Source organism: Rhinolophus ferrumequinum, chromosome 8 (assembly GCF_004115265.2).
Source record: "Rhinolophus ferrumequinum isolate MPI-CBG mRhiFer1 chromosome 8, mRhiFer1_v1.p, whole genome shotgun sequence".
Lineage (NCBI taxonomy): Eukaryota > Metazoa > Chordata > Mammalia > Chiroptera > Rhinolophidae > Rhinolophus > Rhinolophus ferrumequinum.
In genome coordinates this window covers 28,806,941-28,833,154 of record NC_046291.1, presented here as the reverse complement: position 1 = coordinate 28,833,154, position 26,214 = coordinate 28,806,941, and the positions used below count along the sequence as shown (strand labels likewise).

Genomic DNA, 26,214 nt, shown 5'->3' with positions numbered 1-26,214 from the left:
AAAGTTCCCTATAGAAAGCGGAGACTTTTCTTCCCTTCTAATTCTTCTGCCACCGGTTGTTTAATTATATTGTCTAATAGCTCCAACATGATGTTCTATAGTATTTGAAATAGGAAACATTAAAGTTGCTCCTCACTTTAATGGGAAAAAGACTGGGGTTTCCTATTTGGTTAGCTTTAGACTTTGGGGCTGAGGCATGTATAAGTGTATGTATAACCTCTTCAACTCATAGATTAATTTATGATAGATATTTTATTTCCTTATTCATTTCTTCTCAAATATATTGGTGACATTGTTAATATTGCATGTTTGCCCCTGTTAGAATATATTTCTACAACTACTAAGAATAGTTTTGTGTGTGTATATCTTAAGATATGTATAATTAGACTATTACTAAGTTCCAGAAGAATATTAGTAAGACTTAGCATAGTTGAAAAGAATCATCACTTGCTTTAATTATTGGTATTTAGTAATTGCCATTTTAATTTTCTTTATTAGAATCATCATTTTGGATTTTAAGCAGGTACATTTGGAAATCAGGTGCTGTACTTAATTCCCAATAATCCTTCATTTTTAAAGATGTAAAATAAAATGCTTATAGTTTAGTGCCTTATGGTATCTGAATATAGTGTTTGGCTTGCCTAACTTACTTTTTCTCTTTTATACTTTTGATTTATTTTGTGCAAATAGAATTCATTTTTTGTGACAATTTTATTCTGGTCATTCAAAATCTATTAAGATGTAGGAAACTATGTGAAATGACTGAAATCTGCCATAACTATATGTGAACTCCTTTGAAGGTGTCAGAATTCAGACAAGTGTTAGTAAGCAGCAGTGGTTTCCTTATCTCTCTCTCAGCTTTTATTAAAACGAAAGGAATTCATCTTATAATGTGCCACTTCTTTTTCAGTAAGGGAAATGGAGTTCTGTCCTTAAATATATTTTACATAGACTGTGCTATCTTTTAAAATACTGAAAATAACTTTTTCTTATCTATATCTAAGGACTATCAAGATTTTTTTAAATTTATGTCTTGTGACTTAGGTTCAAACAGGTAGTTTATCTATGCTTCGGTTGAATCAAAGCATTAGCTGATCCCTGCGTCTCACACAAAAGTCATCCAGGCATTTCAAAATAGTTTGCCTCCGTAAAAAAACTAGTTTTGTTTGATACATTTAATTTAACTACTACATAATCTTTTCTGACATTAAACATTTGAATGGCAGGGAAGATAATGTACTTTTTAAATTTATGATGCCATTGTGAGATGCATTTATCCTTTTTCATTGAATAATTTTGACATAGGATTCTTGTCAAAATATAAAATTGAAATAAACACTTTTCTAGTAAATGAACTTCATTTTGCGGATAAAAATATATTGACATAATTTAGATTTATGTTTTAAGAAAATGTAGTAATGATATTTTACTGTTATGCTTTTAATTTTTTTTAAATTTAAGACATGCAAGTTAATTGTAGAAAATTTAGAAAATTCAGATGCAGAAAGAAAGTCAAAATTTTATTTCAGAGATTTTTAGTTAAAGTACTTTGTGGATGTGATTGAAAAGTGTAAATTACACTTACTACTCTAAATCATACTAAATTTGAAAAGCTTCAGCCTGGCATGAAACTTGAACATAATTTTGTACTTTTAAGCTATATTTAAAAAGTGCCAGTGTTATATTTAGTTAATACATAGTGATTTGCTTTTGTTTTCTAAGAATTCACTTTAGGCCATCTTAACTAGTTTTTATTGGGCGCCTGCTGTATGCATGTTATTTACTGTCATTTTATCCCTTGAGTTTCATATTTTCCTTTTTATTTGGTTATTTTTTACATTGATAAACTTTATTTCTTAGAGCAGTTTTAGGTTTACAGCAATATTGAGCAGAAATTAAAGAGGGTTCCTATGTACCCCATTTCTACATATGCACAAACTTCCCTGCTGTTGACATCTCACATGTCAGGGGTACATTGGATCACTTGACTGACTTCCCAAAAACACTTGAATCAGAAGTTTCTTTACCTGTCCACTGTGTGAAACTCTAAGATGAACACAAAATTAATGCAACAAGATATATTATACCTAACATTCCAACATTCCAGATGTTAGCTTTTTCAAGACTTGCTAATTTTAATCATGAATTTTCTACACTATATTGCTCAAACCTGGAACATCATTAAAGTACTTATCTGAATAAAGAGTTATTTAAAATTTAAGAAATACCTAAAATAAAATTTGAAATCTTCCTTACTCGGGATTGGTGTATTCTATATATAGACCTCTATTAGAATATTGCTACTTTTGTTTGTATTAAAATGGCTTCCAACCTTTCTTGGATGTAACAGGTTTGCCTTTCGTCACACTATCTTTCGTATCTCTTAAACGTCCAAATTTATCTTTCATCTATTTAATTGACTGACTGCATCTGTGGATTTCCTTTATCTGTCATCTATGTAATTGACTGACTCCATCTGTGGATTTGCTTTTCCGCTAGAGTCAGTTTTCCACTTATGTAGTAGGCCCTGATATGAGACCTAAGGGAAGATGAAGGAAGTCATCAGGAATTGCTTAGTTGAAGAGGCAGAATGTGATCAAGGTTTTAAAGAAATGGGTAGTAGTTCAATAGTCACATAGGACATTCCAGGCACATATAAGGCATGACCGAAGTACAAAGGAAAAGTGATCCTAGTGTAGGTTTTCATTTTGGTAATAAATTAGGCTAGGTTGTTCAAAATGCTCCTTGTGAAAAGAACTTAAAATTCTAGATGAAATTTAAGAAACAGTAGCATTGAAAAGCTGGTAAGATAGTAAGGCATTATGAGGCAAAATCTTAGTGAAAGCAGGAACTTAGGTAGAAGAGGATGGAAGACACTTTTCCTGGTGAACTTGAACTTTTGTCATGGCCTTGCGGTTGGGCAGAAGTCAAAGCCAAGGGACTAACCAGAGTGAGAAGTCTAATAGAATTTCTCTTATGACCCCCAAAGGTGTACACCCTTAGGTTAATGGTAAGCAAACTTACCTCACTCTCCCTCCTTCACTTGGGGACTTTGGGGAAAAGTGCCTTTGTGTTAAGCAGAGCAGAGAGGTGGAAAGTCCCTGAGAGGATATTACCATGAGTTGATTGTTTCATGGATTAGCAAAATCCAGAAAATCCCAAGTCATACAGACTAGACTGATGCTTGCTAAATGCAAGTCCCTCTGGAAGAGGAAAACGTCAGCGTAGTTACCAAATGTTTTTTCCATATTTCAGCTTAATACTTTAATTCATGTGTGAATCGACCGTAACACGCTCTCATTGCTTTGAAATTTATCTTTCCAAGGGACTTGGCAGATTCTCTTGTCTTCATTTACTTTGATTAACATATGACAGATCATTTCTTTTTGCATATATTTCAATTTCATGTGTTGGCATATGATAGATAATTCTTTTTGCATGTATTTCAGTATCTCTCATTCACAAGTTTGTGAAGTACAACTGTTGCTTTGCAAGGCAACATAAAATTGTCTTCATTTCTACAGTAGCGAATATTTGTATCATTAATGTTAAATTATACCCTCCTCTGTTTTCATGCCTTTTTGTGTACACAATAACTTCATCCTATTGCTTAATCATAGTATAATTTTGGAAGACATTTTGAACAATTAAACTCAATATGTTGTAGTACCAACTGTGCATGTAAATCTAGTGAAAGGACATCAATATGAACACCTATTGCCAGGTTTGCACTGATAATGACAAGAATGTCTCCCAGCAGCCTCTCTGAGAGCAATTGTAAAATGCATTTTGATTTCAAAGATGCCAAAATGTAAAACAATACATCTCAGAATCAGAGAAATGCAATATAAAAACTGACCTAACAGTTTTAAAAAGGATATAGAGTGTCTAGAAATAGGAAAAGAAATACCCGAGAATGATCATTAAAATCCAATAAATGGGGTTAATATGAGTTTAGACAGCTGAAGAGAATGAGAATTGGAAAGGATATCACAAGAATTTTAGAATACATCCTAGGCAGTCAAAGAGATGGAAAATATGGAAGGATGTTTAAGAGATACAAAAGATAGTGTGAAAAAGTTTAACACGTTTAATTGGACTCTGAAAAGGAGAGGAGAGAAAAAAATGAAACAAATATAGCATTTGAAGAGAGTACAGGTGAGAGCTTTTGATGCAAGTCCAGTGAATCTCAAGAATAAATAAAACAAATTGCATACCAAGATACATCATAGTGAAACCATAGTGGTTTTTCAGAAAACCAAAGAAAAATTTTAAATGCTGCCAGAGAAAAAAAGAGTAACTCCAAAAGGATGACCGATTAATAGCTGATTTTTTAGTAATGGTGGATGGTAATGGATTGACATCTTTAAAAAAAAAAAACACATATTTTTTTTCCAAAGAAAAAAGTGAAATCTATTTTTAGCAAAACAAAAACAGTTTACTTAAGGAAAATAACTTTTAAATTTGTGTGCACCTCATAATAATCTCAAAGCAAGCATTGACAAAACTACAGAGAAATGAACATAAAGACAACCATAGTAGGTTTATAAAAAATTTAATGTTAGTAGTATTTTTAATACTTTTCTCAGTAATTGTAGAATGAACAGACAAAAAAATTAATAAGGATACAGACGATTTAAATAGCATTGACAAATTTGATATAAGGGATTTGTGTGGAACATCATACCCAGCACACGTTCCTTTCAAGCACTTGCAAACATTTATACAAATAATGATGTAACAGAAACTTAAAGCAAGTTTCAACAAATTTCAAATGATCAAAATAATTGAGTATATTTTCTGAAGAAAATATTGTTAAGGAAGAAATCAGTAGCAAAAGGTTTTAAAAAATGTTTTGAAACCATGAAATACACTTAAATCTTTGATTAAAGAACAAGTAAAGGAGAATTAAACATTTTTTGGAACTGAATAATAAAAGTACTGCATTTTAGATTCTGTTTGGGGCAGCTACAGCACTTTTTAGGCAAATGTATGACTTTAAATATGTTAGAAAAGACAAAAAGGCTAAAAATTAATGAACTAGTCATCTGTGGTAGCCAGCCTTCAAGATCCCTATGTCCTGGTATTCACACCCTTTTGTAGTCCTCTCCCACTTGTACCAGGGTTCGTCTGTGACCAATTAAATTTGGCAAAAGTGATGGTATGTCATTTCCAAAATTAGAAAAGATACTGTTGTTTCCATCTCAGTTACTTTTCTTTTTTTTCCTGGATCATTCGCTCTGGGGGAAGCCAGCTGCTGGGTGGTAAGCAGCCTATGGAGATGCCCATGTTGTGATGAACTGACACCTTGACAACCACCATGTGAGTGAAGTTGAGAGTAGTTCTCCAGCCCAGTCAGGCTTTGCTATGACTGCAGCCCTATTGACATCTTCATTACAGGCTCAAGACACAGTCTGCCCCCAAACCACCCATCAAAGCGACTTTTGAATTCCTGACCCTAAACTGTAAGATGCTAATTGTTTAAGCCCCTAAGTATAGTTTGTTTAATTTGTTATGCAGGAATGCATTATTAATATATCATCCATTTTAAGAAGGTAAGAAAATAACTAAACACAAAGTAAAGAAAATTGTAAGATTTTTTTCTTCAATGTGAAACTTCTTAAAATTGTTTATTTTTCAGTTGTTGCAGGAAATACATAACGTTGACAAGTATTAAGGGATATATTTAATTTGAATAAGTCATTCATTATGTACATCTTGGGATGAATAGCATAAATACAGTCCATATCTGGATGTAATCTTAAGAATCTGGAAGTGAGATTGAGAGTAAATGAATAGCTCTTTTTTCTGCAAATCTTTCTAGTGGTATCATAGGAAATTGTAAAGATTATTGCAGAAATTAGTCATAATAAAATACTGGATCTAGGAAATACTGGTCAGTAACTTCTATATCACAAAAGAGATAACCAGATATATACTTCTGAAGGCCGTCTATAACAACTATGTAATATTTTTTGTCAAAAAATTGAACCTAAATCTGATAGTCTTTAGATCTACTAACTCATAGGAAATACAGAGACTGCGGAACATGTTAGGTGACATGAGGATATGCAGTTAGCAAAATCCCTAATGTCAGAAATACTCCATCACAAACGACCCAGTGTCTTCAACAAATCAGGGCAAAAAAAGAAATAGAATAGAAATTTATAGGATTAAAAAGACTTACGATATACCAATAAGTTGTAGTTTATGGACTTTATTTGGGTCCTGATCTTATCAAACAGTTAAAAAAGGCATTTAAGAGTGAAGCAGGAAAATATGAACACCAATATTAAGGAACTGCTAAATTTTTAGATGTAATAATGACATATTTTTAAAAGATCTTTTAGGGATATATATTGAAATATTTGTGGATGAAATAATATCTGGGTTTATTTCACAATCCAGTTGAGGATGGGGATAGATTGATTATGCATGATCTGATAATTGTTGGAGCTGAGTCATTATACCATTCTACTTTTATGTATGTTTGAAATTTCGTTTAATACAATGCTTTTAGAAAGCAGAAGTTAATGAAATAATACACATAATGGAAACGATCAACCAAATAAAAAGTGGGTTCTTTGATAAAAACTATGAAATTGAATCAGGAAGATAAGGTTTTTGGTTATATATGTTTTGGAAATAGTCACAGGCATATTTCATCTCAAAGATAATATATTATTAAAAAACTCATTTAACTTTGCTTGATTAGTGCTTCTCAAACTTGATTAAACATAGCCATCTTTTTTTAAACTTTTCAAATCATGTGCATTCTCATCCAAGTGAACAGTGTTCCTAAGGGCTTGCTTAGGGAAATGCTGACTTCTCCAGTTTTATAATCCTATGCACCTGTCCCTCTGCTTCCTGTCATTTCCACACTGGAACAATACCAAATATTGTACATCTTGGAACGTATCTTGCTATTTGCTATCTGTCTGGGAATTCTGTTCTTCCCTCCTCCATCCGTGACAATATTTGCTTATGATCTATGAAAACTTGAGCGTGCTTCTGCTGCTCAGTTACCTCTAACAGTGACAGTCAGTAACTCTTTTCTTTGTATTATTTAAATACTTGTAACAACGATTTTACTTCTCATGCTGTTTTGCATTTATTTGTTTATGCCTCTCTTCTATTGGAAAAAGCACTTTGAGGACAAGATTGTTATTTTTTTAAATTGAGGTATAATTGACATAAAATTATGTTTTATCTATCTTCCTATTCATAGAGTCTAGCACTATCCTCGGTTGGTATGTGGTTGGTGTGTGCTTATTAAATGCTGTTTGAAGTATCTGGGTTCTATCACAAAAACTTGAGAGCTGGCCTGAAAGACTAATCATCATTAATAATAAAGTTTCTATGGGGGAGGAATTTACCTTGTTTTGGTAGGATGTTAGAGAATATGTTATGAATATAACTGATTTAAATGAACTTTTAAAATGCAACTCATGTAAGCTGGGAGCTGCCCAACATGTGGCTGAAATATGTATATGTGTCTAAAAGTTTATAGTTTTAAAACTTGAAGGAATACTACAACCCAAATATTGTGTGAAGGAAGTAAGGTGTTCCCCCTTGTCTCATCTGTCCCCCCTACCCTTAAGAACTAGATGAAATTATGGATTCTGTAATTCCATGACCTCTTAAAGCCTCTCAGCAGGGGAGTGCATGTTATGAGACGATAAAAGGAGGCTTTTATGTAATTTAAATAATCATATTTGGCTAATGGCCACTGTATTGAACAGCACATGTTTAAGTGTTTATAGACTTTATTTTATGGTAGTGGGGAGCCATTGAATGGATTTGAACAGGAGAGAAGATATGATTAGATTTAAATTTAACAAATTCCACTAGTAGCTCTCTGTAGGTGGGAGAAACTGAAGCTATAGAGACCAGTAGGAAGCTGTACAGCAGTCCAAATGAAAGACTGTATTCATCTTAAACAATGGCAGATGATTGGATGAATATCTGAATGCAAAATCAATAAAGTTGATTTTGTAATTATTTTACAGTTGCTTATTTTACTACATTGGATCATGACCAACTTGATAGCGGAATCTGTATCTTAATAATGATAGCCAACATGTTTTGAGTATTTGCTAAATGTCAGGCATTGCTGAATGCCTTGCATTTATTATTTCATTCAGTGATCTCAACAACCCTATGAGATAGGAAGTATTATCTCCATTTTATCGATGAAAAACAGGTCAGAGAGATGAACCTACCAAAGTGACACTGATAGTAAATGGAAAGAGATTTGAAAGGAAGATTATACAATTAAAATGATGTGTCATGTGGGCTGATGAAATATTTAAATATGTTTATGTGTAGTATGGAACATACCTATTTTATGGGAATTTCCTAATTTTGGCACACAGTAGGTTATAAAAATAGTATTTGTTAATACTTATTGAGCATATACTATGTGCTAGGCATTGTGTTCTAAGCCTTTGACACGTATTAGTTTAATTTTCACAACAGCCTTGTAAAGAAAGGTACTATTATTTCCTTTTTTTTTAAGAGGAAGAAACTGATGTGCAAACATAGGGTAACTTATTCTAGAAAGTGATCAAGCAGTGATTAGGGTCTACATAATTTGGCCCCAGTGCTCCTGTGGTACTTAATACGTTTGTGTGCTGTGTTAATAAATAAGTATAGTTTGAATGTGGAGATAAACCATCTTGTGATGTTTCAATATATTCTCTCAACCAGATAAGTAACTAAGCTTGAGATTCAATTAATAATTGTTTCTGAGAGTGTGGAGATCTTTCTATGACCTTTGCCAGTAAAATATAGATCCTCTAAGGCTTTACTCTGACTGTGTGGAATGTGGCTGTTTTATGTGTTAAACTGTTTATGGCCTTGAGTTGACTGATCCTGACTAAACTCTTACCTACTTTTTGCCCACTAAGCACCATTTTATTCCTGCTCATGGTTGAAAGACAGTGTAGTAGTGTAGTGTTGTGAAAAGTGCACAGTTGGATTCATTGCATTTTAAACCCAGCACTATCAATTACTAGCTATATGGCTATGGGCAAGTTATATATCCTTAGACCTTCCCTTTTCTAACCTTTAAAAGGGGGAAAATAAAACTTTCTCTGGGTAGTTGTAAGAAGTAAATGGGATGATATGTATACCGGGGGTGCCAAAAAAAAATGCGTACAAGTGGACATTTTGGTCAGCGTTGCTCAAGCAGTAGTTCGCCGCAATCAAGTGTCTGGACGCTGATGGTAACCACTTTGAGCACCTTTTGTCATTGCAGAAGTCAAACGTGACTTTTGTTATCAGTATGTATTGAGTATTATAATTTCAATAGTTTTTTCCTTTCTTAAAATGTGTATCATTTTTTTGGCATTTTGGCACTGTGTGTGTGTGTGTGTGTGTGTGTGTGTGTGTGTTTAGTGCCTGTTATGGTACTTAGCATTTGGCTCAAAAACCTAACTGCTTTATTTCTTAATAAATGAAACATTGCCAAATGTAAGTGCCTTTTCTTTCCTTATGATTGCTCAACTTCCTAGGAGAACTCTGTATTTGCCAAACACTTGGCAAGACTGACCTTTAGATTTTGAACCAGATACTGTAGAGTTCCTAAATAAACTATGAGGAGAAATGCATTAATTCTTTATGGCATTATGAGACTGTTTTGTTTTCAACTTTTACAGAGAAGTAATCCTTTGCTTTATTAAAAAGGAACAGTGATAAGGAAAACTCCAGCTACTTGTATTTCTGGAGTCCTATCCGGAATGCATGGCTGACTGACTGAATGAATGAATGAATGAATGAATAACATTCTAGTTGGAAATGATAAAAGCAAGTAATGAAATTCTTGAGAAAATTTCTCACAAGATAGTTCTTTTTCTGAAATATTTCCATCTTATTTCTCAGTGATGATGTAGATAGTGGCAATTTACCATCTGATTGTGGAACAGTATATTAATAGAAAGACAAATACACAAAAGGTCAGCAGTCTGCATATTCTGGGAACATTCTTTTAGGAATTCTGATTTGTAGTGTAATGCTTTTATTTTAGAGAAATAAATTACTTGAGTTCCTTTTATCCAAAAGCAGTTCCTAGCTAATGATATTTAATGACTAAGGAACTAAGACTCCTGAATGTCATGTTGAAATTGACTAGAGTAAAGAAGTATTAAGGAGGTGAAAGAAACAAATTTGAGTATCATTTTTATGATGCAGTTCATATTTTAAAAAGACATTTCTGATGAATCATAGTTTTTTCAAATCAGCTTTGAGATGTAACTTACCATAAATGCACAGAATTTAAGTGTCAATTTGATGAGTTTTGATACAAGCAAACATTAATGTAACTACTACCCTAATCAAAAAATAGGAAATTTTGGGCTGGCCCTGTGGCTCAGGCGGTTGGAGCTCCATGCTCCTAACTCCACAGGCTGCCGGTTCGATTTCCACATGGGCCAGTGGGCTCTCAACCACAAGGTTGCCAGTTCAACTCAAGTCCCTTACGGGCAGCGCCCCCTGCAACCAAGATTGAACATGGCACCTTGAGCTGAGCTGCTGCTGAGCTTCCGGATGGCTCAGCTGGTTGGAGTGTGTCCTCTTAACCACAAGGTTGCTGGTTCGACTCCCGCAAGGGATGGTGGGCTGTGTCCCCTGCAACTAGCAACGGCAACTGGACCTGGAGCTGAGCTGCGTCCTCCACAACTAAGACTGAAAGGACAACAACTTGACTTGGGGAAAAAAAGTTCTGGAAGTACACACTGTACCCCAATAAAGTCCTGTTCCCCTTCCCCAATAAAATCTTTAAAAGAAAAATAGAAAATTTCTATCACCTAGGAAGGTTCCCTTTGTTTCCCTTTGTAGTCAGTCTTCTAAAAGACAGCCAGTGATCTAATATCTGTTACTATAGCCTGCTCTCTAGAACTGCGTATAGATGAAATACAGTGTATATGCTTTAATGCCTGGCATCTTTTACTCAACATGTTTTTGAAATTTCTACTTGTATCAATAGTTCATTGTTACTGGGGATTAGCATTCCACTGTGTGAATATAGCACAATTTGTTTATCAGTTAACCTGTTGATGGAATTTTGGTTTATGTCCAGCTTTTGGCTATTAAAAACAAATCTATGAACATTTTTGTACAAGGAGTTTTGCGGATATGTTTTCACTTCTTTCCAGAGGAATGGCTGGGCCATGTGGTAAATCTATGTCTAACTTTAAAAGAAACTGCCAAATTGTTTTCCAAGTGATTATACCATTTTATACTCCCACCAGAAATGGGTGTTTCAGTTACTTTACATATTTAGCTACACTGGTATGGTTAGGTTTTTCACTTTTAGGCATTCTAGTGGTTGTATAATGGTGTTTTAATTAGTTTTAATTCGCATTTCCCTGGATAACTAATGATGTTGAGCACTCATTCAGGTGCTGTTTGGCCCTTTGTGTGTCCCTTTTTGTGAAGCAATTGAGTGTTTTGCCCTTTTTTAAATTGAGATATTGGTTTATAGGAATCCTTTGTATAGTCTTTGTACAAGTCTTTTGTCAGATATATGTACTGAGGATATTTTCAGCTGGTATATGTCCTTTTCATTTTCTTAATGTCTTTTCATGATTAGAAGTTTTTAATTTTGATTAAGGCCAGTTATTTTTTCTTTTTTTTTTTTTGGTTTGTGATTTTTGTGTCCTAGCTGTGAAATCTGTCTACCCCAAAGTTGCAAAGGTATTCTCCTATGTTTTCTTTTAGAAGGTTTTCATTTTTGTTTTTATGTTTAGGTTAATGATCCATCTTTGATTTGACTTGATGTATGCATTTCATATTTCGCATTAATTCATTGAACAAATATCTGTCGAGCACCTGGTCAGTACTAGGAACTGTTTTAGACACTTGGTATCATCCATTTTAAACAAAGAGAGGTCACTCATCCTACACTTGTATGGCCTATGGACATGACAGGCAAATTAATAAGTAAATTACAGAGTATGTTAGAAGGTGAGAAAAAGCTGTGAGCTGGGGCAACAAAATAGGGTAAGGTAAAGTTAGTAAGACAGTTTGCAGTTTTAAGAAAGGGTGGTAAAATTAGGCTACATTGAGAATATGTCATCTAAAGAGTGACTTGAAGAAGATGATGGATTTAGACATTCAGCTGTCTGAGGGAAGACTTTCTAGGTAGGGAACACACCAATACAAAGGCCTTAAGGCGGAAGCATGTCTGGGTGTCCCAATGACAGCCAGGAAGCAGTGTAGTACAGAATAATAGTGGGTAAGGTCACAGAGATAAGGGAGGGCAAATTGTTTAGAATCGTATAGGACGTTGTTAAGACGGTAGTTCTTTGTGTGAGTGACATGAAAAGCCATTTCAGGTTCACTAGACTTAATACACATTTTAAAACAGAATGCCGTGTTCCCCCGAAAATGAAACTGGGTCTTATATTAAGTTTTGCTCCAAAAGATGCATTGGGGCTTATTTTCAGGGGATATCTTATTAAAAATCATGCTAGGGCTTATTTTCCAGTTAGGCCTTATTTTCAGGGAAACACAGTATATGTCTTCCTGAGTATATCACTTAGAAATTTCATTTCATTGCTTCTTTAGATTTCTCAGTTTATATCCGCTTAATACAAATAAGAGCTTTTTTTTTCCCCTGACAGGTATACTTAATATTCTAATGGTTTTTTTTATTTCAGAAAGATCCAGATTACCTGAAGCTATGGTTGGAAAATTTTGTTTCTAGCTATGAACAATTCTTAGATGTTGACTTTGAAAAGCTGCCTACCAGGTATGTAGAAACACTTAATTTCTTGCCTTTGGGTAAGTTTGTTAATTTTTGGCACAAAGACTTCATTGATAACATATATACAAGGATTGCATTTATGTGACACACGTGGTATTCCTGTTTAAACCTGCTCTCATGGCAGACGTTGCTAATTGATCACAGCAGTCTTTTTTCCTGATACTAGACTTGGCTTGTAGAAGCCTCTTCTCTACTTTGGTGAGCCATTGACAGCTAACGGGGTGTCCTGCAGGTCACTCAATTCTGACTCGACCCAGAGTTAGCGCCAGATCCCACACGTTAAGGACACAGTCCTCTAGTAGACTGCCTTCACTTCAGACAGTTTGCAAGTCTTAGGAGCCACCCACACTTCTGACCACCAACTGTAAACTTGGAGGTTCTCACAACTCCCTGAGGTTCAATAAGTTGCTAGAACAAGTCAGAACTCACTGAAAGAGCTATACTTATTATGGTTTTTGTTTTATCATAAAGGATACATGCAGGACAGGGCCTGGAAGGGACTTGGATGGGGGCTTCCATGCACCCTCCCAGTGGCATCGGGGCATGTTATGTTCTCTGAATACCAGTATCTTCAAATAAGGAAACTCATTGAGCTTTGGGTGTCCACAGTTTTATTGGGCCTTACTATAATCATTGACTATGTCATTGAACTCAGTCACCAGCTCCTCTCCCCTCCCATAAAGTTAGGGGGAGCAGTTTCTTTTATGGGTTTTTTTTTTCCACGTGTGACCAGCCCCTCCAAAACTGTCTAAAGGCTCACCATGAGTCACTTCATTTGCACAGATTTCTTTATTATATCACAGGCATGAGAGTTGAAACTTACCTAAATTCCTGGCGTTAGAGTAGGGCCTTAGAAAACATCTTGGAGGAGTATTCAGATTTTGAAAAAGATTTGAAAATCGTAAAATGGGGGGTGGGGGGGTTTGAAATCTTATAGAAAAGTACAAGTGAAAGTACAACTCTTTCCCCATTCCTCTTCCTACCACCATTTCCCCACTGTCACCGTTCCCAGGCCCACTTCCTAGATAGCTTTTTGTATCTCAAGCCATCCTGAAGCTTAGTAGTTGTTATTGTTAGTCAAGTAAGAGAGGTTAGATTGGCTGGGTTAAAAGATGGAGAAACGAGACAATTTTAGCCACAAAAGGAATTCCATTTATAGAGATGTGTTGAGAGCAGAGGAGAGAAATAGGTAGTTGTTGATGATAAAAGAGTATTAGGAGAACTAAAAATCTTCAAGGAGGAAAGTATTTGCAGTTTAGGGATGAAAGTAGGCAGTAAGAGGACAGGCACAGATGAGTTGAATCTGCAGAATCAAACAGTAGCCCTATCATGAAGTGCAATGCATGCACAGCTAATAGACTTTGATTTTTTATTATGGAAGACACGAAGCTCTAAAGAATTTTCTGCATAAGAATGTCATGATCAAGTTTTCTTTTAAATTTTTTTATTTTTCAATTGCAGTTGACATAAAATATTACATTTGTTTCAGGTGTACAGCATAGTAATTAAACATTTATATAACTTATGAAGTGACCACCCTGATAAATCTAGTACCCATCTGACACCATGCATAGTTATTACAGTATTATTGACTATATTCTTTATATTATATTTCACAACCCCATGACTATTTTGTAACTAACAATTTGTATTTCTTAATCCCTTCCCCTTTTTCACCCAGCCCACCCGAACCCCCCTGCCATCTGACAGCCATCAAAATGTTCTCTGTATCTAGTTTGTTTCTGTTTTGTTTATTCATTTTATTTGTTCTGTAGATTCTACATATAAGTGAAAATCATACGGCATTTGTTGTTCTCTGTCTGATGTACTCCACTCAGTTTAAAACCCTCTAGGCCCATCCATGTTGTTGCAGTGGCAAGATTTCATTCTTTTTTATGGCTGAGTAATATTCCATTATATATGTGTACCACATCTTCTTTATCCATTCATCCATTGATGGCCACCCAGGTTGCCTCCATATCTTGGTTATTGTAAATAATGTTGCAATGAACATAAGGATTCACATGTCCCTTTGAAATAGCATTTTGGGTTTTCTTCAGGTGAATGAATACCCAGAAGTGGGATTACTGGGTCCTCCTTTGTCTCTTGTTATAGCCTTGGTTTTAAAGTCTATTTTGTCTGGTATAAATATTCCTAGCACAGCTTTTTTTTTTTTTTTTCCATTTTTATGAAATATCTTTTTCCCATCCGTTTACTTTCAGCCTGTATGTGTCTTTCAATCTGAAGTGAGTCTCTTGTAGGTAGCATATGTAAGGGTCTTGTTTTCTTATTCATTCAGCTGTGTCTATTGATTGAAGCATTTAATCCATTTAAGTTTAAAGTAATTGTTGATAGATATGTAGTTATTGCCATTTTATTATTCATATTTTTGATCTTTTATTTTTTTCTTAAAGAAGTCCCTTTAACAGTTCTTGTAATACTGGTTTGGTGGTGATGAACTCCTTTAGCTTTTTCTTGTCTGGGAAGCTATTTGTCCTATTCAAATGATATCTTTGCTGGGTACAGTGAGCTTGGTTGTAGGTGTTAGTTTTTTATCACGTTGAATATTTCCTGCCAATCCCTTCTGACCTGCAAAGTTTCTGTTGAGAAATCAGTTGACAATATTATGGGAGCTCTTTTGTAGGTAACTAACTGCTTGTCTTTTGTTGCTTTTAAGATTCTCTCTTTGTCTTTAACCTTTGGTATTTTAATTATGTTGTGTCTTCTTATGGGCCTGTTTGGATTCATCTTGTTCGGGACTCTCTGCATTTCCTGAACTTGTATGCTTATTTTCTTCGCCGTGATAGGGAAGTTTTCCATCATTATTTCATCAAATATGTTTTCAATTCCTTTATGTCCCTCATCTCCTTCTGGAACCCCTATGATGAGAATGTTGGTATGCTTGAGGTTGTCCCAGAGGTCCCTTAAACTATCCTTTTTTTTTCTTGAATTCTTTTTTCTTTTTGCTGTTCCGATTGGGTGTTTTCTGCTACCTTATCTCCCAAATCACTGATTGGAACCTTTGCTTCATCTAATACACTGTTGATTCCTAATACTAATACTGTATTCTTCATTTTAGTTATTGTATTCTTTATATCTGACTGGTTCTTTTTTATGTTTTCTGTCTCCATTTTTATGTTTTCTATCTCTATTGAAGTTCTCCCTGAGATCATTGAGCATCCTTATAACCAGTGTTTTGTACTCTGCATCTGGTAGATTGCTCATCTCTGTTTTGTTTTGTTCTTTTTCTCGGGCTTTGTTTTGTTCTTTCATTTGGGACGTGTTTCTTTGTCTTCCCATTTTGTCTACCTCCTTGTATTTTTCTTTCATTTTCTTTTTTTCCTGTTTATTAAGTAGAGTTGCTATGTCTCCTAGTCTTAGTAGAGTGCCTTTATGTAGTTGGTGTCCTGTGGGGCCCAGTGGTGCAGTCTCCTTGGTCAGCTGGGCTGGGTGCTCCAGGTGTGTCCGTTGCTGGGTTGTGTGGGTGTGGGCCCTCAAGTTGAACCTTGGTTTCTGTTTGCACATCAGTGGGAGGGATTGATCCTCAGGCTGATGGGTTGTGACTACTGGCTCTGACTACAGTGGAGGAGCTATTGTGCTGGGGCTGTCACCGAAGAGCAAGATTCGCTTTTGTGGGATTCTGGTGCCTGCCCACTCTGTACTTTGGGTGTGTTTTCAGCAGAGGAGCCCTGATGGTGCTACTGGATGGTCTGAAGCTGACCACTCAATGTGCCAGCTCTGGGGCATCCTGGGAGGGGTCTTGCCACAGGCCAAGTTCAGCTGTTGCCTGTTCCCTGCCCAGGGCCACCTGGCATGAGCCACAAAGGTATCTGTTGATGGCTTCCACCTGTACGGGGATTGAAGGTGCCTGGGGGAGGCCAAGCCTCGAACTGAGGCTGCCTAACTCCAGTGCCAGGCTTGAGACTGCTCAGCAGGAGGTACATGGCATGCCGAGGCCAGGTTTTGCTTGTTGGGCATTTGTGAACCATTGAGTGATTTTTGGAAAGTTCGTGGCATGAGCTAAGATAGGCTGTTTGTATGTAAAATCCACTGAAAACAGCTTGAGTGGACGTACAAGTTGGGTGGAGAGGGGTCTCAGGAAATCACTAGGGCAGGGTGAATGGTTTTAGCCAGATTGATGGAGATTCAGATGACAGATATGGCAGTCACCTGTGTCTGCATGCTGGGTTGGGCGAGGGCTCAACAAAAGAATAATAGCTTCTGCCAGCACTTTGGGAGAACGCTTCCCCTCCAGCCCTCGCACTGAAGCCAGACAATTCAGTTCCTCCCTGTATGTCTCTGGTGTCTTTTGAGCTGCTTCCCCAGAGCTGGAACTCAGAGAGAATGAGTTCGTGTGTGGGCCTTTTAACAGGAACACTTAGGATTTCAGCAGCCCTTCGTCTCACTCAACCACAATCTTTGCTGGTTTTGACAGCCAGAGGTTGTGGAGACTTCTCTTCCTAGCACGGGTACCCTGGGTTGGAGAACCTTGCTGTTCAGGGGGTACTGCTACAGCCAAGGTATCCCTCTCAAATTTTAGCTGCCACATGTGGGTATGGGGCCACTATGTTCTGTGTCTCTGTCCCTCCTACCAGTCTCCACATGGCTTCTTCTGTGTATCCTTAGTTATAGGACTTATGTTCAGCTAGATATCAATGATGGTTGTTCTGTAATTTAGTTGTAATTTTGATATGATCATGAAAGGATGCAAGCACAATGTTTGCCTACTCTGCCATTTTGTCCAGGAAAAAAAAATGATTTTTTTACAAAAAGTCACTTTGACTTTGGTGGCATTATGGAGCTTGGATTGGAAAGGGTTGAGACTGAAATCGAAAAGCCAATTAAGAGGTAATTGTAATAATTCAGAGAATAAAATCATTAGAGCTTTGGACCAAGGCATTGAACTTAAGAAAGGATATGGTTATGTTCTGAAAGCAGTAGTGCTTCATAATTATATAAATACAGTTTCAGAGTTCTTCCTGGTTAGATTATTTGTAACACACTTATAAAGGTTGAGAAGCATTAAATCTTGAACTTGAAAATAAGATTATGTATTACTGATTTCTACTCATAAAAAAAGTATATTATAGTTTGCGCATAGAAGTGCTTTTATTTTAATAATTTAGAGTTCACTTTAAATCATGAGCCTAATGATTTTATGGATAATTTTATCATCTGTACATTATAAATGATAAATATCTCCTTTCTTAGGAGGTCATTTCTAAAAACATGTAGACTTATTACAAAGTCACTACTGTATTTAAATTAAGATGAAGAATACCAGGAGCATTACTTTATTTGTGATTTTGTTGGTTTATTTAAAATTGTATTTCATATCTTTGTCAGAAATCTGCTAGTAGATTTTACTAGTAGAAAACTTTGTTTTTCAAGTGAATGCTATGTACAAGATGTATAAAATTAGTCACCTTAAAGATAAGAAACTCACATATAATTATTAAAGTAATTTGACTTGAATTTCCAAGTTAGAGAATTCATAACACAAGGCAAGGACTGCATTCATTATAATTTAAAGCCTTGCAATTTAAGCTGGACTTCATCAACCAATGGTCTTATGCACCATTTCAGTGCCAACAATGAATCCCCAGTTTGGGATGTAGTGAAGAAGGAAAGTTTGCAACAGCTCAGTTGTGATACAGGCCAGCTGTGAGAACACCATGGCTGTGGAATAGCACAACTGTGAGGTGATTTTGGGGCAAGGTGGTCCTGGGGTGAGGCCCATCTTAGGCTAGACATCTCTGTTCTGTTCTGTTCTGTTTGGTTCTGCCTGCTCCGCTCTGTTCTCTTCCTCTCTGGTCTGGTGAGACATCGTTGGTTTTCAGTCTTTGATGGTTCAGCTCCATCCAGTGAAACAGTTTTTCAGTCTTCTGTAGAAAGGGACAGTGTGCTCTCTGAGCTAGAGGGGAGCTGACTTATGCAGGCAGAATTCCTGCCCCTGGTCCCTGATTTGTCCATTCTCATGCAAATAAAGACTCCAAATCATAGGAATTTAATTGGTCAGAATGGAGCTGCTCTGATTGGTTGGTGAAGATGCTGATGGGGATATAGTTGCTCATCTCCGATTAGACGGGGAACGCCTTAGTCCTATTGGTTGAAATATAATTCGAGGAACACCCTCTATAGGGGCTGGCTCAGATGGCAGGAACACAGTGTAGTCAGGCAGTTCTGCATAGTCTTCTCCCTAAAACACAGTTTGCATGAGATGTCCCTGTGTAGAAACAGCTGCTAGGCTCTGTTTTTTAAATTTGAGCCCAGTTAGCCTCCAGGAGTCCTTCTTTGCAGGTATTTTTTCTCAGCATCCATGACTTTTTCCTGTGTTAGATGGAGACAATAGTTGGCAGCAGTTTACAGTAAACATTCAATAGTCAAACAGAAGAATGGAACGGATTTCTGAAATTTGGGGAATTTCAGCAAGAGGAGCATAGAATTTTGGGCAGTAAAGTCCTAAAAGTGGGTAAATGCTTCTACATTCTTAAATCCCAATCGTATTAGGAACATGGCTAAAAATTACAATTTTGTCCATAAGTCATGTACTAAGCAAGCTCCAATTTTAAAATGAAAGTTAGTAAAAAAACCATATTTTTTTTAGAAGCAATTATTTTTCTGTTTAATAAAATAAAAAAGATGTGTAAATAGATAATGGGACAATGGAGGACAAAAGGAACTACTTTTAAGTAAGTAGGATTGAATATTGAGAAATCTAATGTTTTCTTTATTGTTGACATGTTTTTGTAAAAGTGAGAAGGATAGTTTAGCTTAATTTTGAAAATCAGTTATATTAAATCTTTATTTTGAAATTACTCTGGTTTTCCTAATTACCTCTTTTTAGCTTTTCAGCAGGAAAAAAGGTATATAAAAATGAGAGTTTTTCTGGTACCATTTATAAATAAGAGAGAATGAAAGCGTCCACAAGTGAAGTGATGCCCAGACTAAAATGAAGCATGTATTTTTGTAACCTGGTTATAGAATTTGGCGATCTTGGTAATGTGCTTTGTGATTTATTTTCCATGTAATTTAATTAAAATCAGGTGTTTATTTTATAAAACTATTTACATTGTGGTGTGGTTCAGAAAGAGGATAATAATATTTATTGTAGATATTTATGTGACCACTAGTAATGTGCTTCAAATTTTTCTTTCCACAGGAATGAAATAGCCTTTTACTCTTTGTAAAAATAGTAATACTACTTCATATTAAGCATTATCTGAAGAGACGCTATTATAAATATAATTGTTACATACTGATAAGAGCTCTGTAGGGTGCTCCTTTGCGTTTTGGGCGTTTTTCTTAATAGAGATAGGGAAATTAGTATACAATGGCTTATGAAAAGATTCTTAGATTTTAGTGATAGTGTATTTAAAATATATTTTATTTTTAGAGTTTTTGATGTATTTCAAAGCAGACAATGCACATTGACTTTCTGCTTTCAGAGCCCTGTTAAATAAGGCAGATGATACTACAATTTTATAGATTAGGGAACTTCAGAGATTAAATGAAGTGCTTCATGTTACAGAGGTGGAACTTAGTACACAGGTCTTCTGACTTTTCAATCTAGAGGTTTTTTATTATGAAACACACACAGAGGAGCCAGTCACATCTGGTATAGGTTTTTGCCATTAAAGAACCATGGTCTTCTTACACAGAAACTATTGTCATACATATTGCTATATTACTTTAAGAAAATCTTTTATTGATGCTCATGCTTGGAGTTCTACCTTCACCTCTTTATCTTTCTCCTTTCGTTTTGCTGGTTATCTTCTCTCCCTCTTCTGATCACTTGACTTAAAGAACCTATAGGTAAGTGAATATTGTTTATTTAGTATAGCAATTGATATATATTAAATTAGTTATAGGTACTTCATTTTTATTTACTCGTTATTTCTTTTAGAAATGGTATGCACACGTTACCACACACATATTGTATTTCTAAATAGAAAGTGAACTAATTTATATTCTAAATATTTTCTTTGGAAATATTAAAAAGTCTTTCTCTCTCTCTCTCTCTTTCTTTCTTTTCAGTCAGCCTCTACTGAAGTAAGACTAACTGCTTCTCTCTAAAAATCTTCCTAAGTATTACTAATCATCTGGTGGTGCCTTGCAGAGAAGGCACTGAGTATCTGGAATAAAAGAGCTTCTTTAGGATTTGAGCTGAAAATGAATTCCTTTGAAGTGCAAAATATTTCTTCCTGTATTTAATCTCCTTTCTTATTTTTTTCCCCTTACATTGTAGGGTAGATGATGTCCCTCCAGGAATATCTCTGCTTCCTGACAATATTCTGCAGGTTCTGAGAATTCAGCTACTACACTGTGTTCAGAAAATGGCAGATGGGTTAGAGGAACAACAGCAAGCCTTATCAATTTTGCTTGTCAAGTTCTTCATCATTCTTTGCAGGTATCTGGTACAAATAAACTAGTTATCTGTTTTAAATAATTGTTACCAAGGTGATAATACATGTATTGATTATTAATGGTATTTTCATATGGAGCATTAAAGGATGAGTGCCCCTTTTGCAGTAGGCTTGTGGTTTAATATTATATTGGAAAACCTTTTAGTTACTATACCTACAAGGTCTGACAGTTACATTTGCGAACTTGGTACCGTGCGCTCACACTGGCAGCACTCTACAAACAGCTCGGTAAGGTTTCATAATCTTGGTATATCAGTGTCTCACAGCTGTGTTCATGGTGATGTGTGGCGGTATCTTGCTGAATGGTATTCATTATTATTGTTGCATGTTTTTGTGTGCAGTCGTGAGAATGTCTGAGCTTGAATTAGAGCAACGAACAAACATTAAATTTCTTGTTAAACTTGGCAAGAGTGGAAGTGAAATCAGGAACATGTTAGTCCAAGTTTATGAGGATAATGCCAGGAAGAAAACAGCGTTGTACAAATGAATTATATGTTTTTCTGAGGAGAGAGAATGCATCACTGATGAAGAGAGGTCAAGGTGGCCAGCAACGAGTAGCACTGACAAAAACATTGCAAAAATTCATCAACTTGTGTGTCAAAATCATTGGCTGACTGTGAGAAGCATAGAAGACCAAGTAAACATCGATAGAGAAACAGGAAAATCTTCACTGGAAATGTTGGCATGAGAAAGGTGTGTGCAAAAATGGTCCCAAAGGAGCTCACCGTTGAACAAAAGCAAAGGAGAGTTGAAGTTTGCCAAGACCTTTTGGAGAGGCAAGATGTTGTTTTGGGCCATGTTATTACTGCTGTACCAGTGTATCACTGGTGTATGAAACATGGGTGTACCAATATGACCCTGAAACAAAGTGTCAAAGTGCACAATGGAAGTCAGCCAATACTCCACGATCAAAACAGTTAAGTCAGTCCAAATCAAGAGTCAAAATGATGTTGCTAACCTTTTTTGATATCAGAGGGATTATTCATTATGAATTCATACCAACTGGACAAACAGTAAACGAAGTTTACTATTTGGAAGTGCTGAAAAGGCTGTGTGAAAAAGTTAAGACGAAAATGACCTGAACTTTTCGCCAACAATTCATGGTTCTTACATCACGATAATGCACCAGCTTACATGGCACTGTCTGTGAGGGAGTTTTTAGCCACTAAACAAATAACTGTATTGGAACACTCTCCCTGCTCACCTGATCTGGTCCCCAGTGGCTTCTTTCTTTACCCCAAGATAAAGGGAATATTGAAAGGAAGACATTTTGATGACATTGAGGGTAATATGATGACTGCTCTGAGGATCATTCCAGAAAAAGAGTTCCAAAATTTCTTTGAAGGGTGGACTGGGTGCTGACGTTGGTGCATAGTTTCTCAAGGAGAGTATAGTTTCCCAAGGGGAGTACTTTGAAGGTGACCATAGTGATATTCAGCAATGAGGTATGTAGCACTCTTTCTAAGACGAGTTCGCAAACTTAATTGGCAGACCTTGTATATGTCTATACTAATACCATAGTGTTTTTCTTTGCTTTGTACTAAGAAATAAAATCAGAAAGCGTGAGTCCTCCGTTTTGTTCTTTTTCAATATTGTTTTGGTTATTTTCTTGAGATTCCATATGAATTTTAGTATGGGTTTTTCTATTCCTGAAAAAAAATATTGGGATTTTGATAGGGATTGTATTGAATCTGTAGATTGCTTTCGGTAGTATTGACATTTTAGCAATAGTAAGTCTTTCAGTCCATGAACATGATATGTGTTTTCATTTATTTATATTCAATTTTTTCCAGCAATGGTTTTTAGTTTTCATTGTATAAATTTTTCATTTCTTTGGTTAATTTCTAAGTATTTTATTCTTTTTGATGCTGTTGTAAATGGAATTTTTTTTCATAGTTTCCTTTTCAGATTATTTATTGTGTGTAGGAATGCAATTGTTCTTTATGTGTTGATTTTAAATCCTGCTACTTTGCTGAATTCATTTATTCTAACAGTTTGATTTTTGTTTATTGGGTTTTTTTTGTTGTTTTTTTTATTTTTTGGTTGAATTGTTAGAGTTTTCTGCCATAAGGTTATATCATTTGTAAATAGATAATTTTACTTCTTCCTTTCCAACTTGGATGCTTTTTATTGCCTAATTGCTGTGGTAGACCTTCCCAGTGCTACGTTGAATAGAAGTGGCAAAAGTGACCATCCTTTTTTTTTTTTTTTTTTTTTAAGTTTTATAACCATTTAGTAGAGCCAATTTTTGAGGACATGCCCTGAAGCAAGATATGAGCAGATTGAGAAAATACTCTGGAGAATGGTAGTTTTGCTGCTTATTTTGTACATTAGAATCAAAGGAGAAGACGTAGGGAGGGTTACATGAAATGTCATTTGTATTTTATTTTCTAACATGTGTTTTCAGAATTTAACCTGAGTACATGTGCATACATTTTTCTCACTATTTATATGTAATAAAGATACATGTTTTTTTTTTTTTTCTCACAGAAATCTATCTAATGTGGAAGAAATTGGGACTTGCTCTTACATTAATCATGTCATCACTATGACAACACTCTATATTCAGCAAGTAGGTGTGAATTAATATATTCTTTTTTGCTGCTTTACTGAGAGTAACTGGGTTTTACTTTTTGAAATATTATTGTTAATAAAATTAATTGTTTTCAGAGTACATAATAATTGAGAAGAGAATTAAAATTACCATTGATACAATATATTTTAGTCATCTTGTACATATCTAAACGTAGAAAACGAGTCAGTATATTTTATTTTAATTAAAAAATTAAAGTGTTTTATAAATGGCTTTTTAAAATGATACAATTTGTCATTTTATGTATTTATTATTCATTAAAGCTCTCTTATTGAAAACATACTCTTTTTTGGTAAGATACTAAGTTATTCATTGGAAACCTTTCCTAAGACATGTATAAAATTTGAGAGGTTATATTCAGTTCACATGATTAATTGACTATCTTTAGACTCAAGTGGAACTTAGGGTGATTTTAATAAAAATGATTTGTTATTAGATGATGAATGAAACATGTAGTCAGTTAATGTTGTTGGTAAGGATGTTGTACAGTTTAATATTTTTACTAAATATAAATTTATGATTAACTTTATTCTCAGTTAAAAAGCAAAAAAAAAGAGAAGGAATTGGCAGATCAGACATCTATTGAAGAATTTGTGATCCATGCATTGGCATTTTGTGAAAGTTTATATGATCCATATCGGAATTGGAGGCATAGAATTTCAGGGTATGTCTTATAAATCATAATTTTCATTCAAAACCTGAATGTTGTAATACATACAATTCTTCAAAGTAGGTCTTATTCTCTGAGAGCAATTGGTAAGATGTGTATAAGACAACCCCTATCTCTGTCGCTGATGTAGCGAACTATATTGGAGGTAATGAATTCATGATACATGCCACTTCCAGACAATCAGTTTACCCTGAACTTGTATTTTATAGTGCAATTGAATGCTAATAACCAGATTGGAAAATTTCAAAGCTCAGTAGCATCAAGTAGAGAGTACATATTATTTTAAAGAACGATATGATCTCTGTTTTTAAGCATATTTCATAACTTGAAAATGATTTTAAACACTGTTTTGTCTATTTAGGTTTAATTGTGGGGCTTATGTCAGTCAGGGTCTAGTAAGGAATACAGAAACCAAACTGGTATTTAAAGAGAGAGAATATAATACAAGGAAATTGTTAAGTAGGTATTAGAGAATTCAAAAAACATAGGGGTACACTGATAATATAAACAGTGACTTCAGGAAGCAGCTACTTCCCTGGGGCAGTGACAACAAATGGAAGAGATTAGAATTATTAGAGAAACTACAAGTTTGAAGAACAGGTCTTCCAGTGCTGGGGCTTGGACCTCTGAGGAAAGAGCATGACGTAGCCAATGTGGGTATTGCTGAGCAGCTATAAAGAGGCTGGTTTTGAGACTGCCGAAAATAAGCTGAAGATAGGAACCAATTGTGAATGCTACAGTTAAGAACTGTTGGCCTGTAAAAACTACAGTTTAAGGGATCAATTCCTTTTTCACTCTTTCAACCTTTGGGCTCCATTAGTCCCCAGAATTGGTGAACCCAACAGTAGGGTAGCTGGAAAAAGAGAAATACAGTTTGCAGAGTGCCTGTCCCAGCATCACAAAGCAGATAGAATGTAGGATGATAGATTTGGAGGTTACTGACAACATAATTACCAGTACGGAGCTCAAGGAGAAGAGTTTTAAACTTACATGTTTTTCTTACCTGTGGGCACAGAATAGGAAGATTTGTATCATCACCCATAATCATACCTCTTTTTTAGGTCTCTCAAAAACCTGCTATACTTTCAATCTTAAGGTTTTTCCATTTTCACTTTCAATTAATCTGATCCACTTATAAATAATTCCCACTTCCTGCAACATTTTATTATGAAATGTTTGGTTTTTACAGACTTTTCAGGGTTTTGGGGATAGTATACATTCACTTTGAATAGTTAGCATTAGATCATGGTGAAGAATTGATAACAAAGAGAACGTTTATTTATGTAGACTATCTGGTAATAGTTGTATGTTCTATATAGTGATACTTTATTGAAATAAATGCATCCTTTTGTTAAAGCAAGAGGTAGGAAGTAGAATAATAGGAACAAATGCCCTGGTTATTAAATATAACTGTTCTATATACTTATTTATAACAATCCAATTTACTTTCCTTTATGCCTGAAAGAAGTTGTCTTTATTAGTCAGGGTTCTCCATAGCAACAGAGCCAGTAGGGGTTGTGTGTGTGTGTGTGTGTGTGTGTGTGTGTGTGTTTAGAAAGCATTTATTATAAGCAATTGTTTCATGTGATATAAAGGGTGACAACTCAAACCTACGATGTGGACTGGCTGGCTTGCGCCCCAGGAACGTCAACCCCAAGGTGCAGTTACAGTCTGAAGGCTGGCAGGTAGAGAGCCAATGTTCCAGTCCCAATCCAAAGGCAGTCAGGCTGGATACTCAGAAATGCTCATGCAGATGAAG

General features: G+C 35.4%; 1 protein-coding gene across 6 annotated transcripts in view; it reads left to right on the top strand.

The window, feature by feature from the left end:
* Positions 1-26,214, top strand: part of NBEAL1 (neurobeachin like 1) — a 153,103-nt gene that overhangs the window by 9,276 nt on the left and 117,613 nt on the right. For all 6 annotated transcript variants that reach the window (XM_033111730.1, XM_033111733.1, XM_033111734.1 and 3 more), the window contains exons 3-6: positions 12,660-12,751; positions 21,015-21,176; positions 23,683-23,764; positions 24,322-24,449. In XM_033111730.1, the coding sequence (XP_032967621.1) occupies positions 12,660-12,751; positions 21,015-21,176; positions 23,683-23,764; positions 24,322-24,449 (464 nt within the window). The remainder of the gene's footprint in view (positions 1-12,659; positions 12,752-21,014; positions 21,177-23,682; positions 23,765-24,321; positions 24,450-26,214) is intronic.